The following is a 15,010-nucleotide window of genomic DNA, read 5'->3' as shown; positions in this document are numbered from 1 at the left end:
GCACAGTGGCGAAGTGGGTAGCACTGGTGCCTCACAGCAATAAGGTCCCTGGTTTAAGTCCCGTCTTTCTGTGTGGAGTTTGCATTTTCTCTGTGTGTTAGCGTAGGTTTACTCCAGTTACTCTAGTTTCCTCTCACCAGCCAAAAACATGCAAGTTAGGTGAATCAGAGATACCAAATTGCCCCTCCCCCAACCTGTGTATGGATCAACCTGTTCTTGCCATGAATATAGCCATAGATGCTGGAATGGTGTGAAGAAAGAAAGAAAGTAAATGCACTATGGGCAAATGTGGATAGATTGTTATAACAAACATGCAAATATTGCAGTCCTTGTTTGCAGTATTCTAAAGCAATTGTTTTAGTTCACTCTGAAACTGATGATGGATTATAAACAACAGTGCTGTTCTGAATATGGAGCAGTGCACATGTGTTGGGCTGATCCACGCCAGCAGTTGGGTTTTTCGATTTAACCTGCTTATTCAACTCAGGTGGCTGTTATGATTTTAAAGAAACAGGTTGTGGTATGTGCAAAAGTCTTTATCAAAATAGTTTATATAGAAAATATCAGTGTAGATCTCAAAATTCTTTGGTATTTATCAAGTAAGATTTCTGAATGATAAAGGAGTCCTGAATGATAAACAGAAGTGTGATCCATACAGAGATCATATTTCACCATCATGTACCGTATGAGATAAAAAAAAATTAAGACAGACCAAAGACATAGAAAGTGTCTTCAAATAAATTCTCATTTTTCTGTTTCTCCTTTCAGGTTACAGATTATCACATGGCCCAAATGTTCATAGCAAAAGCTGTGTTTAATGGACTCACTATTCCGAATGAGTCTTCCATCTTTCTCCTGGAGCCATTTCAAACGGACAGCTCATCAAGGGCTCCCTGACACCTACAACTTCACATTTATCACCATGCACCCACTCTTGGGGTCTATAATTACTGATGGTATTAGTGTCATGGACACAAATGCCAGACATAAAATGTATGTAATGGACTTTGCATCAAATGTTAATAGCCTATTTTATAACAATAGCTTTACATAGTCATTGTAAATTAATATCTAAGTATGAGACTGTATACATAATATTTCAACATGATGTGCTTAATATTTGCTTAGAATACCTAAAATGGTTAGATAAGATAGTAATCAACATATATATATATTGAAATTTATTCATATAGTCTTTATAAGATTATTTACATTTTATTTAAAATCTGTCAAAATTAAATAAAAAAAGACAAAGATTACAGGGTACACATTTATTAAAACTAATTTAGTTACTTGATTAAAATGGTTAAATGTATTAAATTATCCAAAAAAATGCAGAAACAGGTTGGCGAAAACGCATCAACTGTGAAAGGGGCGGGGCCAACGCGCCGCAGGGACGAGCCAATCAACAGCTGCCCTTATTTTACACAAGGAAATGCTGCATGCGCAGTTGCGCGAGACAGAACCGTACTGACAGTTCGCCTCACACTCGTCTCTGTTTCCTGCCCTAATGGCAACGGAGGACAAAGGAAAAACAGCGGCGCTACAGGCTTTACCGGAAATTGGATCCATCTCAACAACACACATCAATCCCAACAATAATAACAACAACAACAATAACAACAAAGACAGCGACGGAAGCGAATCAGCCACGACAGCCACATCTACTGCCGTTGAATCCGTCGGGGAGAAAAACATCACAGGCAACGGTTCCGTCGTTAACATCACCGGAGGCAATAACGGCAAATGGGTCCGTCTCAACGTCGGTGGGACAGTGTTTCTAACGACACGTCAAACGCTGCTCAAGGAACAAACTTCATTTTTGTATCGACTGTGTCAGCAGAAGGACCTTCACTCAGATACGGTAAAAGTGAATGATGATGATGTTTAATGATGACGATGAGGCTCGGATGCATACACGTGCTTGTGTGTTAAAACAGCTTTGCATTATTAAGTCAGACGTTCACATCTTCATTCAGTTTTGTGACCAGCATAAGCTGGTTTTGTGCAGAGGGGCTTCATGAATGTGATTGGCAAACCTAGATAAAGTGGTTCGTTACTTCACGTTTGACATTTGAAAGAGATTCAGCTTTGGAAAATCTTTACGCTAAATCGCCAATGATCTATTAATGAGAAGAAACATACTGAGGTTGTTTTAAACTGTAGAAGAGAACACAATTTTATTTTCTGTTTTAATCTGCATTGTGGTAACTGATAGATCTTAAAATGTAATGATGCAAGGTAACTATAGGACCATCTACACCGTACTAAACGAAGAGCAAAAACGCACAATTCCATCCAAATGCTTTAATCTTTAATTTCTAAAACGTATAGAATATACATAACTACAGCACATGCTTGTAAAATATAAACAAATACATCCGGTAATGTAAAGTAAAGGTGCCCTTTAATCTTGACTTTGAAGGGTGTGTTGCGTTTTGGTTCCTAGAATGGCATTTGGACATATACAACTATAACACAACAGAACTGTTGTGACCTTTACATATGCCCTTTTACGGTTCTGATATTAGTGTGAAAATGGTTGTTAAAAACTGATTTTTTTCTTATCCAGTGTGAAGTGAATGCCTTTTATAGCAGAATCGCTTCCAGGAGCCAAAAATTTAGCTGTTGAATTTGTCCCCCCCATCTCATACACCAACCAACCCTCCTGTAGTCAACCATGTGAAAACAATCTGAACAAGTACAGTAATGTTTTTGCTGGTAGTAATGTACATTTGAAATGGAATGCTAAGTCATTTACATTGTTTTGTATAGTGTTTTTTAGATTACAGATACATATGCATTTCATTGTAAACTATATGTATGTATGTAGCCCAATATATGAATATTATTTTAATAGTAGCATCCTTATGTAAAACAAAATGCAAAATGTTTTAACCAGTAACAAGAGTCATCCTGAAAAGCTAAGATTATTTTTCTTAAGAGTTAAGAGTCTTTTCTTTGGTATACATTTAAATAGTATGCTGTAGGTCTGTGACTAAAATCAGCTTCTAATTGTTATGATAATAACAAGACACTCTTTTAAATTGATTTGAAAAAGATTCCCCCCTTCTGTACTTTGTATGGTCCTTACTTTGTTAGTGCTGAAGCATCTGTGTGTGGCAACACATTGAACAGACTACAACAGATAATGTGCCATCTGAATTCAGTTCTACGTTCTAAAAGCAAAACGATTTATACGGTTAAACTCGCACAGTAAGGATCCGATGACATTTATAGCCGCTGAACATCTGTCTAACATCCAATGTCAAATGGCAAAACCAACTTCATCACAGTGATGCCCCCTAAATACAATGTATACAATAAAAATAAAATCTATTATTCCCCCAGTTTCCCACTTATATTTATATTCTTATTTTGCATGGTGACATTATTTCCATGACAATTCAAAACTTTTTTGGACGCCCTCGTATTTAAGTTTATTTCTATGACGAGCATTTCCAGGGTTTCTCGCAGAAAATTTGTTAGTTAAGGTGATAGGGTTGAACAAGTGGGCGGGACCGGGTGCGTGGCAATCAAAGTGCGGGGTGTACATGTCATGATGAAAATTAAAATATTTTTATTAAAAACACCCAAATAAAACTTAATTTTGAAGAAACTATAACAGAAGTGAAACTAAAGGGTTTAATAAACAAACTGAGGCAGATGTTGTAGAACGCCTGGCGAACGATGATAAATAGCGCAAAGATTGTAAAAACAGATTATTTCCCACTATTAATTACATTATCTTAAAGGAGTGTAACTACTGTAGCATGTAAATAATGCACATAAATAACGTGAGCAAGAGCGCTCAACAATTATATCAAATCAACAGGCACATCATGCAACCTAGTAGCTAGCAGGTTGGTCAAACAACAAAATCACCAGCTAACTTTAAATTTGCAGTCGGCCGTGTGGCGTGCATGCCCGCTCGCGGTGTGAAGCGCGTCCGCAATATTCTCCGAGATGCACTTGATGGCCTTTTTGTTCAGCGAAATTTTTTTTTTTTGAATGACTTAAGGCGGTAGGGTTTCCCAGCTTGAGCGGGCCACCCGAACTGCAAAGTGCTGCGGGAAACCATGATTTCTTCACAAAACGGTTATTAACTTATAATAAATATATATTACGTATTTTATTTACTGTGTCTTTTAATAGCACTCCTGCCTTCAAGCGCACTATGCAACACTCCCGAGCTATCCTCTGATATTTCCTCTTATTCCACTTTTAAAGTACATCATTCACAGAAGTCTTGCTAAGCTCATCTCATATCTTCTCATCACCATCATAGCTCAGTTATTACCAGGCTCTCTCCTGTGCTGTGTGCTCTCTCTCACCGCTTATGTCACTTTTGTAATGGGATTAGATTCATGACACCTTGAAGACTTTTGAACAAAAATATCTATGGAGTTTTCTCTGCCATTTTTTAACAGATGGTATCCCCACTACCCCTCAAGGTTTTGGACAGAATGTTATTACCAAACTTCTCAAAACCTTAACATAGTCAGAAAAAAGCTACAAATGCTCTATCATCTTTTGATGGCTTTAAAAAGGTCTTAATATGTATCATGTAGGTACAGATATTGAGGTACAAAGGTGTACTTTTAGAAGGGGTACTACCACCCCAGTGACAGCTTTGGTACCTTTTCTGCAAGTGAAAATCTCAACACAAGACATATGAGGAATAGTTCCTCAATATTTTACTTTTTATACATGGATGTTCAAGTCTTTTTGCACACCGTGAAAACACGGGTTATTATGCAGCTCTGTTTTGAAATTAATAAGCTCTTTGTTTCCCTACCAGGTATTTCCCATGTGATGCAGCTATTTTCCCTAGGGAAATGGTTTTCATACGTCGTTGCGCAACTGCAAGTTAAACATTCACACTAGATGGGCATGGACAGACAGACTTGTCTGGTCTAACGTGTTGTATGTTTAGGTTATATTTGTGCTGTGTGTAAAATCTCATATGAATTCTCGTGTTCTTGTGAAATCCCAGTTGGAGGGACAGCTTGTTCCCTGTGAACGAGATGCTGGTGGAGTCATGCACAGGTGTTGTCATGCAAGTCTAGTCATGTTTAATGTCTGCTGCGATTGCGGTTTTAAAAATGGGATTTGTGTTTGTGCTTAACATGTTTTAATTAAGTTTTGAATCTATGTAAGTGACTCTTGATTGGCTATGTTTACGTGCACAAAATTTTTCAATCCGAATTTAATTTGATTGAAGGTTACGACAGTACAGTTTACATGCACCCTAAACATTGCAGTCTGATTAAAATGTTGGTTTACATGTACATTTTACATAATCCGAACCAAACGTATGCGCAAGCGCACAGCCAGGGTTGCCAGATTCGTGTATCAAAACCATCCCAATGGATATTTAAAACTAGCCCAAAAGCATACAATTGACTATAAACAGCCCAAATACCAATAACTAATCAACAAAATCATTTTTATCTTTAATTCACAGAAGAAAAATTAGCCCAAATCTAACCTCGAAAAAAAGCAGAGGACATGGCAACGCCACACAGCATCTCTAGAGTCAAAGCTGATTTGGAGAAAGTTGTTCTTAAAGAGCCAAAAAGATCCAAAAAGTAGTTGAACCAAAAAGTGCACGATTAATAAAGTTATTGGCTTCTAAAGTAGGGAGTCGACTTTGAATCGCTGAAACAAGTAGTTATATGGACAGTAGAAACATGACAGGGACTTCCATGTAAGGAGACCCGCCGTGTATATAGATAAAAATAGTTCATTCTAAGGCAATAAAAACAATACAGGTCATTATTTAAGGTCTTTATACACCACTGATAATGTAGTTTTGTATATTATATTGCATTTCTGGCAAGAGATCGTCCTTAAACTTACACAGTGCACCTTTTAGTAAGTGTTTTTAATCCAATTTCACGTGTACTCTTTTTTTCCCCCACTCTTCATTTACAGTGCTTCTAAAATCTTGAGACCTTTGTAAAATCAATATACATTTATTCATCTTCTTGACAGGCTTTTACATTTCTAATTCTCATTTCTTTTATCCAGTTTCCTTTCTTTGGGTGTTTTTATAGCACAGTTGGTCTTTCAGAGTGATCATGCCTAGGGCTCAGTTGAGTAATGTTCTCTGTATTATGTGGTATTAAGGTATGATGTTGTCTCTGTGTTATGGACAGCTCCGCAGGTTGTGTCTCGCTAGAGCTCTTATTCACTGCAAAGATGAGAGTCCCAGTCATTCTGGAACAATGACTGTGGCCATGCTAACGTGACCTGCACTCACTGCCACTTTCCACATGCCCTTTCCTTTAATGTTTTTCCTTTTTTGTGCCATGAAATCACATTTTTATTCCCTGGGGCTTTACTGCATGTGTCACAGAAGCTTAAGTCAGAGAGCTTCAGCAATTGCAGTGGCTTGGTCAAGTTAACATTACTAAAGGAATAGTAATTTTATGTCTTCCTGATGTATATGACTTCCATGTTGAGCCCCATATAAAAGAACATGATAGCATTTTAATATAAAATGTTTTGTTTATGTTCAACTACAAAAAGGAAGTCATCTGGGATGACTTGAGAGTGTGAGCAAATTATGAGAGTATTTTTTCATAGGTGAACTTTAGCTTTAAAATATTATTTAAAGGCGGAGTCCACGATGTTTGAAAGCCAATTTTGATATTTGAAATCACCCAAACAAACACGCCCCTACCCCAATAGAATCTGAACCTTCTGTTGATAGACCCGCCCCACACATACGCAATCCGGCATTTGATTTGATTTGATTTGATTGGCTATAAGTGTGTTTTGGTAGTCGGCCCGTCTCCTTTTCCAATACGTTTTTCAAACATCGTGGCCTTTAAATAAATCACTACATAATAATTAAAGATTTTACTTTTCTTTTTATTTTTAATGTTGATTTTACATAATTATGAAGTACAATTATTAAATGTTATAAACCCCTTATACAGACAAACAACCCTCACCTAATGAACACCAAACTGAATGTCAGAATGGGAAAGAAAGGTGGTTTAAGCAATTTTGAGCGTGGCATGGTTGTTGGTGTCAGACGGGCCGGTCTGAGTATTTCACAATTTGCTCAGTTACTGGGATTTTTACGCACAAACATTTCTAGGGTTGACAAAGAATGGTGTGAAAAGGGAAAAACATCTAGTATGCGTTAGTTCTGTGCGCGAAAATGCCTTGTTGATGCTAGAGGTCAGAGGAGAATGGGCCGACTGATTCAAGCTGATAGAAGAGCAATTTTGACTGAAATAACCACCCAAGGTATGCAGCAAAGCATTTGTGAAGCCACAACACGCACAACCTTGAGGCGGATGGACTACAACAGCAAAAGACCCCACCGGGTACCACTCATCTCCACTACAAATAGGAAAAAGAGGCTACAATTTGCACAAGCTCACCAAAATTGTACAGTTGAAGACTGGAAAAAGTTGCCTGGTCTGATGAATCTTGATTTCTGTTGAGACATTCAGATGGTAGAGTCAGAATTTGGCGTAAACAGAATTAGAATATCGATCCATCATGCCTTGTTACCACTGTGCAGGCTGGTGGTGTTGGTGTAATGGTGTGGGGGATGTTTTCTTGGCACACTTTAGTCCCCTTAGTGCCAATTGGGCATCGTTTAAATGCCACGGCCTACCTGAGCATTGTTTCTGACCATGTCCATCCCTTTATGACCACCATGTACCCATCCTCTGATGGCTATTTCCAGCAGAATAATGATCCATGTCACAAAGCTCGAATCATTTCAAATTGGTTTCTTGAACATGACAATGAGTTCACTGTACTAAAATGGCCCCCACAGTTACAGATCTTAACCCAATAGAGCATCTTTGGGATGTGGTGGAACGGGAGCTTCGTGCCCTGGATGTGCATCCCACAAATCTCCATCAACTGCAAGATGCTCTCCTATCAATATGGGCCAACATTTCTAAAGAATGCTTTCAGCACCTTGTTGAATCAATGCTATGTAGAATTAAGATAGTTGTGAAGGCGAAAGGGGGTCAAACACCGTATTAGGATGGTGTTCCTAATAATCCTTTAGGTGAGTCTATATTGACATATTATGCGTCTTGTTGATTCTGATTTGCCAGTCGCGACATTTGCAGGTTTGTTATTCCCAGATAACATCCGTTTAAAACTAATAACCCATGGTAACCCGAATGTTGCAAATCATTTTGACAGGTACAGTTTAATATTACACAAAAATTTTATATATGTTGTTTAATAACAACCTGCCTATACATTATTTCTTTACATACAATATACTGTACTGATAGACTTCTAATTCTTTACCTGTCTACCAGAAAAGTGTAACATCTTTATATTTTCATCATTTGAAGGGATTTTCTCTACAAATATTGTGAAAATGTTTTAAAGTCATTCTCTGAGTCCTGTGATCTGTGTGTTTATAGGATGAAACTGGTGCATATGTGATTGACCGAGACCCCACCTATTTCGGTCCCATACTCAACTACCTGCGACATGGGAAGCTGGTTTACAACAAGGAGCTGGCAGAAGAAGGTGTGTTTAATTTATGGTTTATTTAAACAATAAATGATTTCAGTCGATGAATCTTTAAATCTTTGTTTTTTGTATATTGCCAATTTTTGATATTCACAATACACCAAAACAAAGCATAATGTAAAAAAAAATCTCAAAAAAGGTTTCTGTAATTAAGGAGCTCAGATGCAAAACCCTCCAAGTGCATCTGACATGTTTACATGTTAAATATGCATTTTTATCAGGCTTTAGGTTCAGTAATTTCACTTAAATTGCAATGAAAATGATATGTAATTCAGTTTCAAATATCACTTTTTCACAAATATCTCTTGCACCTTGACATACATGCACATTCATTCATCCAATTCTTCCTCCGTGCACTTAGAGGACTTGCTGAAAAATCATGCTGTCGTTTAATGGATTCTGCCAACAAAGCAGCATTTCTGAATGGCTTGAGGCCGGGAACAAGCAGATTTGAAGCGAAAGTATTTAATGAACGTATAATACGTGCTGAGAGCATTCGGTCAATATCATGATTTAATTTTTGACAGAGGTGGAGTTTAGCGGCTTTTGCATTATTAAAGTGCAAGGTGTCTGTGATTTCAGGTGTGCTGGAAGAGGCAGAATTTTACAACATAACACCACTGATTAAATTAATCAAAGATCGGATTCTTGAGCGGGACTCCAAAGCCACACAGGTAATGAGCAAAGCCTTTGTCACACCTCAACATGGTTTTGATTTGAAGAAATTAAATAGCTTTGTGTTCATGTTTCTCAGCAGAATGATATTTCTGTCCATTACAGTTTCTACTTTAAACTCATGACTATATTGGTGCGCTTATGCAACAGCCATCAGCCTCTCGCCCACACTCCCTCTTCTTTCCATACGTGCATTCGGCATCATCTTTTGCTTCCCACCACATCTTTTAATTTATTCTCTACTCATCCTTGCCCTCTCTCTTTTACTGTCATACAGCAGGTACCACCAAAGCACGTGTATCGGGTATTGCAGTGTCAGGAAGAGGAGCTCACCCAGATGGTGTCCACCATGTCGGATGGCTGGAAGTTTGAGCAGGTCAGCGTGCGTCCCTGCAGAAAGCCCCGCCTTGGACTGCTCTGGACTGTGGGTTGGACTGACACGGAGTTGATATCCCTTACCCTGATCCTAACGCTCCCAGTGTCCAATTCTTCCCCCAGATTCAGAGTCCAGTAACACAGCTAAAAGTGGGCAATGTGGGCAAAAATTTGTCATGGTTTATCAAGTAAATAAATTTAACATGGTCATGGGCATCAAACTCTCTCAACAGTATTAGGAATATAAACTGCATGCTATATATTCTATTCAAGCTTTGTAGAAAATGCTGTTAAGAATTTTTTTTATAATGCCCTTACATTTTACCCAAAAAGCATTATTCTTAAGTACCATTTTTTTGGGTGTACTATACTTGTAAGAAATCTGTTTGTATTTAAGCTCATTTTGTGTTTTTAGAAGGTTCAAGTACATCTTTTTAAGGTATATACTAAACTCTTTGTTTACCATCTTTCACGAGTTCGCATTAACATGTAATCAATAGGGTACAATTGCATAAAGACAAAAAACTTGGTCATAAAAACTAAAAATCAAAGGCATACAAATTGTTAATGATTGCAGAAACAATGCACACCAGCCAGACAATTTTAAAATCTGACCTACAAAAATCTTGCAATAATAAAAATCAAACGTATTTTGGTACCCCGACTGCATTTGATGCATCTTGATATTTAAGGTCTTTATCCCTTTCCTCAAATCTCAAGTACCTGTCATGACAAAGGACTCTGTCTGTCTACTCTTTGCTTCTAAAGATGGTGAACATCGGCTCGTCTTACAGCTATGGCACCGAGGACCAGGCCGAATTTCTCTGTGTAGTGTCAAAAGAGCTACACACCTCAGGTGGAGGACTGGGGACCGAGCAGAATCACAAGACTAAGGTTGGAGCGCTCATAGACGCATACATATTAAAGGGACATTCCACTTTTTTTGAAAATATGCTTATTTTCCAGCTCCCCTGGAGTGGAGCATTTGATTTTGGCCGTTTTGGAGTCCATTCGGCTGATCTCCGGGTCTGGCGCTACCAATTTTGGCGTGGCTTGGCATGGTCCGTTGAATTTGATTGGACCATTGGCATCGCGCTCAAAAATAACCAAAGAGTTTTGATATTTTTCTGTTTAAAACTTGACTCTTCTGTAGTTACATCGTGTACTAAGACTGACAGAAAATTAAAAGTTACGATTTTCTAGGCAGATATGACTAGGAACTATACTCTCTCTCTGGCGTAATAATCATGGACTTTGCTGATGTAATATGGCTGCAGCAGGCGTAGTGATGTTTCGCAGTGCCCGAAAATGGTCCCCTTGGTAACTTTCAATAGAAGGGGACTATTTTCGGGCACTGCGTAATATCATTGCGCCTGGTTGTTTTTTGGCGCGATGCTGGTGGTCTGGTCGGATTCAGTGGATTGTGCTGGGCTATGCTGGGGGTGTTACCGCCGGACCTGGGGATCGGCTGAGGGGATTCCAAGGCGGTGGAAAGTAAATGTTTGGCTCTGGCGAAGCTGAAAAGTGAGCATATTTTCCAAGAGAAGTGAAGTATTCCTTTAACAGGTTTCATTTTTAATTGTGTCATCTCATCGACACCTCACAGTGCCAACATGCTTACGGCCTACAGAAACTGCATCTTTTTCATCTCTCCCCATTCCTTATCATGCATTAGTATGATCCCCATCAATAGCTTTGACAGCCATTCGCACACCTGTTCTTCACACTATTCTTCATTGTTTTTGCTATGCTGTCATCTGTTGCGCTCCGATCCCTCCGGTTTCTGTTCTCTCCGTTGTCCGCTCATAACACAACTAGACCTCGGAAACACAGGAGGAAGATGGAGCAAGGGGGGAAGAGGAAGAGGAGGAGGAAGCCAGAAATGCCACCCCCAATGAGTGGATTAGAGATTAGCAGAAACATAGTGTACCCAAGGAATTGGTGAGGAATGTTAACATGTTATAGTGTTGTAATAGTGGTAGATGCACACAATTTTAATCTTAAAGGGATAGTTCGGCCAAAAATGATGTTGAACCCATGATTTGCTCGCCCTGAAGCCGTTCGGGCTCTTTATGTCCATCATTTTCCAGACACATTTTCAGACACATTTTCAGTTATTTTAGAAAATGTCATATCCTTCAGCTGCTAAACAGTAAAGGGGTCATTCTACAGAAAAGGTGGAATTCAGGTAATGGAAATTTGCTTAAATGAACTTCTTTTAACATACCCAAAACTTCTTTAATAGTATTAATTAACTTGTCAAATCTATGAATCCGCAAAACGGGGAACTTAATCTATTTTTAACTTTTTTAATACATTTGAATAAAGAATCCATGAATCAATTTTTTGTCATTGGTGTTACCTGTGATTTAAACAACATTAATGTTGATACTAAATATTTTTTCTCATAACAGCTTGTGTATTTAGTTAAAGGTTGAGTAGAGGAATGGTAACAGCAAAAAAATAATTGATTATTAATATTTGTTTAATTCAATTCTTCATCTTTACCCAGCCTTGTATGAAATTATTTGATTCTCAGTTTGACTTTTTTCTTTAAAACCAACAAAAACAAAAATATTCAACCAAAAAGGCTTTGATGCAAAGACTGAAATATCAACAATGTCTTAAATCCCATATCAACAACAAAATATTACTAGAAAGTACAAGAAAATACATTCATTACACCAAAACTTTTTTTAACACCAATGACACAATGTAACACCAATGACAAAATTAGAATATAATAATAGATAATGAATATGATAAAACTTATAATCTTTCATAAAATGTTCCATCTTGTTTTGTTTTATGTTGGTCAGTTAAAGGAATAGTGCTTAGAAAGTACTCATTAGAGAAGTAACACTAATGACGGTAACACCAATGGTGGTAACACCAATGACAATTTACAGAAAAAAATTATATTTTAACAAAATGGCTGCCATTAGCCATGTGCTATTTCATCAGAGATGTAACAATCACATACTTATTCAGTATAATGTATTTTTATGTAAAGATCTTAACACTATAACAGCTATAAAAAAAAGAATAACACGTATGATGACATCCAAAAAAATTTATCTCAAAATTCTTAGATATATTATGATATTTTAGACAAATAAGGTAAGACATCTCAAAAACCTTTTGCCTTCCTCCACTGCACTTCTTTCACTGACCTCTTGACCCATGAAAAACTTCAAAGAGCTGATGCATTGTTTCAAAATAAAAGGGTAGGGTAACACCAATGACATAAATATGGGGGACAAATATTTATTTGATATAATTCATATTAATAGTGTATTTTTACCATTTCAGTGTTGTAGTACATTAATACAGGGTTAAAGGTAAATGTAAATTAGATTTGTTTTATAAAAAACATGGTTTTAAATTATAAGTACACAGTTCAACTTCCCTGTATGATCAAAGGGACAGGGCAATTTTCAGGACCAGACTTTAAAAAAAAGGATAAAAAGAAAATTAAATAAATAAACTCATCATTTTAAGGACAGTCTATATTTATTAAATATATATCATTATGGGATTATTGGGTCAAATTAAATGATTAAGGGGTCTGCAAAAGCAAGGGACAAGCATTTCCACCTTTTTTGTAGAATGACCCAAAGTTTCGGGGTCTACGTCCTTCAAGTCCAAAAAATCTGCATATACCCTCCCCAAAGAAATCCAAAGGGCACCCGGATGATAAACAGGGGTTTTCTTAGGGTAATCCGCACAGAAATATTAATATTTAAAACTTTATAAATTAAAATAACTGGCTTCCGGTGGTGCCGCCATCTTAGACTCCTCTGTATTCAGGAGAGAGTATTAGCGTAGTGTACGCACTTTTTTTAGTGACGTATAACAAATTCGAAGGGTGGGAAGCAGCAGCAGAGAAACCTCCGTAAACTGCGTAAGCGCTCATCTTAAATGCAGACGTGACTGGGATGGCGGCATTGCCGAAAGCGGGTTATTTTCGTTTATAAAGTTTTCAATATGGATATTTCTACAACAAAACGGCACGGATTGCCCTCAGAGGGCCTTTGTTTGTCATCGCGGAGCTATTTGGATTTATTTTGTGAAGGATAGATGCACATTTTTTGGACCCTGTAACTTCACATGTGATTAATTGAAAGATCTAAAACATTTTCTAAAATAACTGAAAATCTGTTTGTCTGAAAAATGATGGACATGTGCATCTCGGACGGCTTCGGGGTGAGTGAATCATGGGTTTGGTATCATTTTTGGCCGAACTATCCCTTTAAAGAGGGTTTTGGTAAATTGCATTTTATTGCACCAAATAATAAATCTGAACAGATTATATCTGCTGACTGTGCATATACTGTAGTAGGTGGTATGACTTTTACAGCATGGAAGGACTTTTCTGACTTGTAGTTTTACCTGCTGCATTTATTGAGCGTGGTGCAATGAAATGCAATAGCCTTCACCTTTTAGCAAAAACCCAAGCATGACTTTCCCCCATGAGTAATAATTGCATATAATATGTAAATTCAACTACACATTTCAGTGTTCAGATTTACAGTACTACCACATAGCACCAGACCCCTTATTGAAAGATGTTTAGCTCAGGTTACAAAACTTTGAAGTGATGACCATTTAACCAAATGACTCCTTTGATATATAGCTTGGTGTCCATAAATTGCCATTGAGTCATTGCCATCGTCACCCATTACTGCATCTACTACAAAATTTGTATTGGTTTACATAAATGCACAGGACATAAGGACATTTTTCCACTCAAAACTGCTTGTGATTGTTTGAAATATTTTGTAATGATTCAAATCAGTCTGAATGTATATTTCTATGTCTGTAATATCATCTCTGTTTTGCAGCTTTTCCAGATCCATGGATCCCGGATGTAGGACGAAATTAATTTTATTTTTCTAGATATTTATTTGATTGTGCTCTTGATGCTGGTTTTAAGCCATACTTTTTTTAGATTTGTTGACTTGAGCAACAGGTATTAGGAGACGACAATTTCACAACCAGCAGCAAAAAATTGTGCTGAATTAAAACATTTCTATAAACGGATTACAATTTAAGAAAACACAGTTATATCTTAGTACACAACCTGTTACCAAAGAGTGCAAACTAGTTATTGAACAATGCATTTGAATAAAAAAGACCGAAATATCCTGACAATGAGGGTTTTTATTGTTTAGTTGTTTTTTTTACATCAATAGAATGACAATGTTATCAAAATCATTTATTCATTAGGTTTTAGGTCCTGCAAATAGTACCTCTACATACAGCCAGCCAATGTTTCATCTAGCAAACGTGTAGATCCGTTTTGGGTATAGTGCCAGAAGTGTCCCACTGGCAGACCACCAGAAGTGCACTATACCCCTATTTTCAGTCTGCAGCGATTCATTGTGATAGTCAGTGGCGCCAGCTACAAGGTTATGATGTCATTATAGGTCAC

General features: G+C 37.4%; 1 protein-coding gene across 2 annotated transcripts; it reads left to right on the top strand.

The window, feature by feature from the left end:
- Positions 1-1,429: 1,429 nt before the first annotated feature.
- Positions 1,430-14,730, top strand: kctd17 (potassium channel tetramerization domain containing 17). 2 transcript variants are annotated; one of them, XM_055175699.2, is made up of 7 exons: positions 1,432-1,864; positions 8,415-8,523; positions 9,109-9,200; positions 9,479-9,577; positions 10,345-10,470; positions 11,395-11,517; positions 14,421-14,730. In XM_055175699.2, the coding sequence occupies exons 1-6, from the start codon at positions 1,511-1,513 to the stop codon at positions 11,488-11,490; spliced, it is 876 nt and encodes a 291-aa protein (XP_055031674.2). In that variant the 5' UTR covers positions 1,432-1,510; the 3' UTR covers positions 11,491-11,517; positions 14,421-14,730. The 2 variants fall into 2 exon arrangements, with proteins under 2 accessions (XP_055031675.2, XP_055031674.2); XM_055175700.2 differs by lacking the exon at positions 11,395-11,517 and having other exon boundaries at positions 1,430-1,864.
- Positions 14,731-15,010: the final 280 nt, after the last annotated feature.

Source organism: Misgurnus anguillicaudatus, chromosome 4, assembly GCF_027580225.2.
Source record: "Misgurnus anguillicaudatus chromosome 4, ASM2758022v2, whole genome shotgun sequence".
In the NCBI taxonomy this organism is placed as follows: Eukaryota; Metazoa; Chordata; class Actinopteri; order Cypriniformes; family Cobitidae; genus Misgurnus; species Misgurnus anguillicaudatus.
Note: the sequence above shows the minus strand (reverse complement) of the source record. Positions and strands in the feature narration are given on the sequence as shown.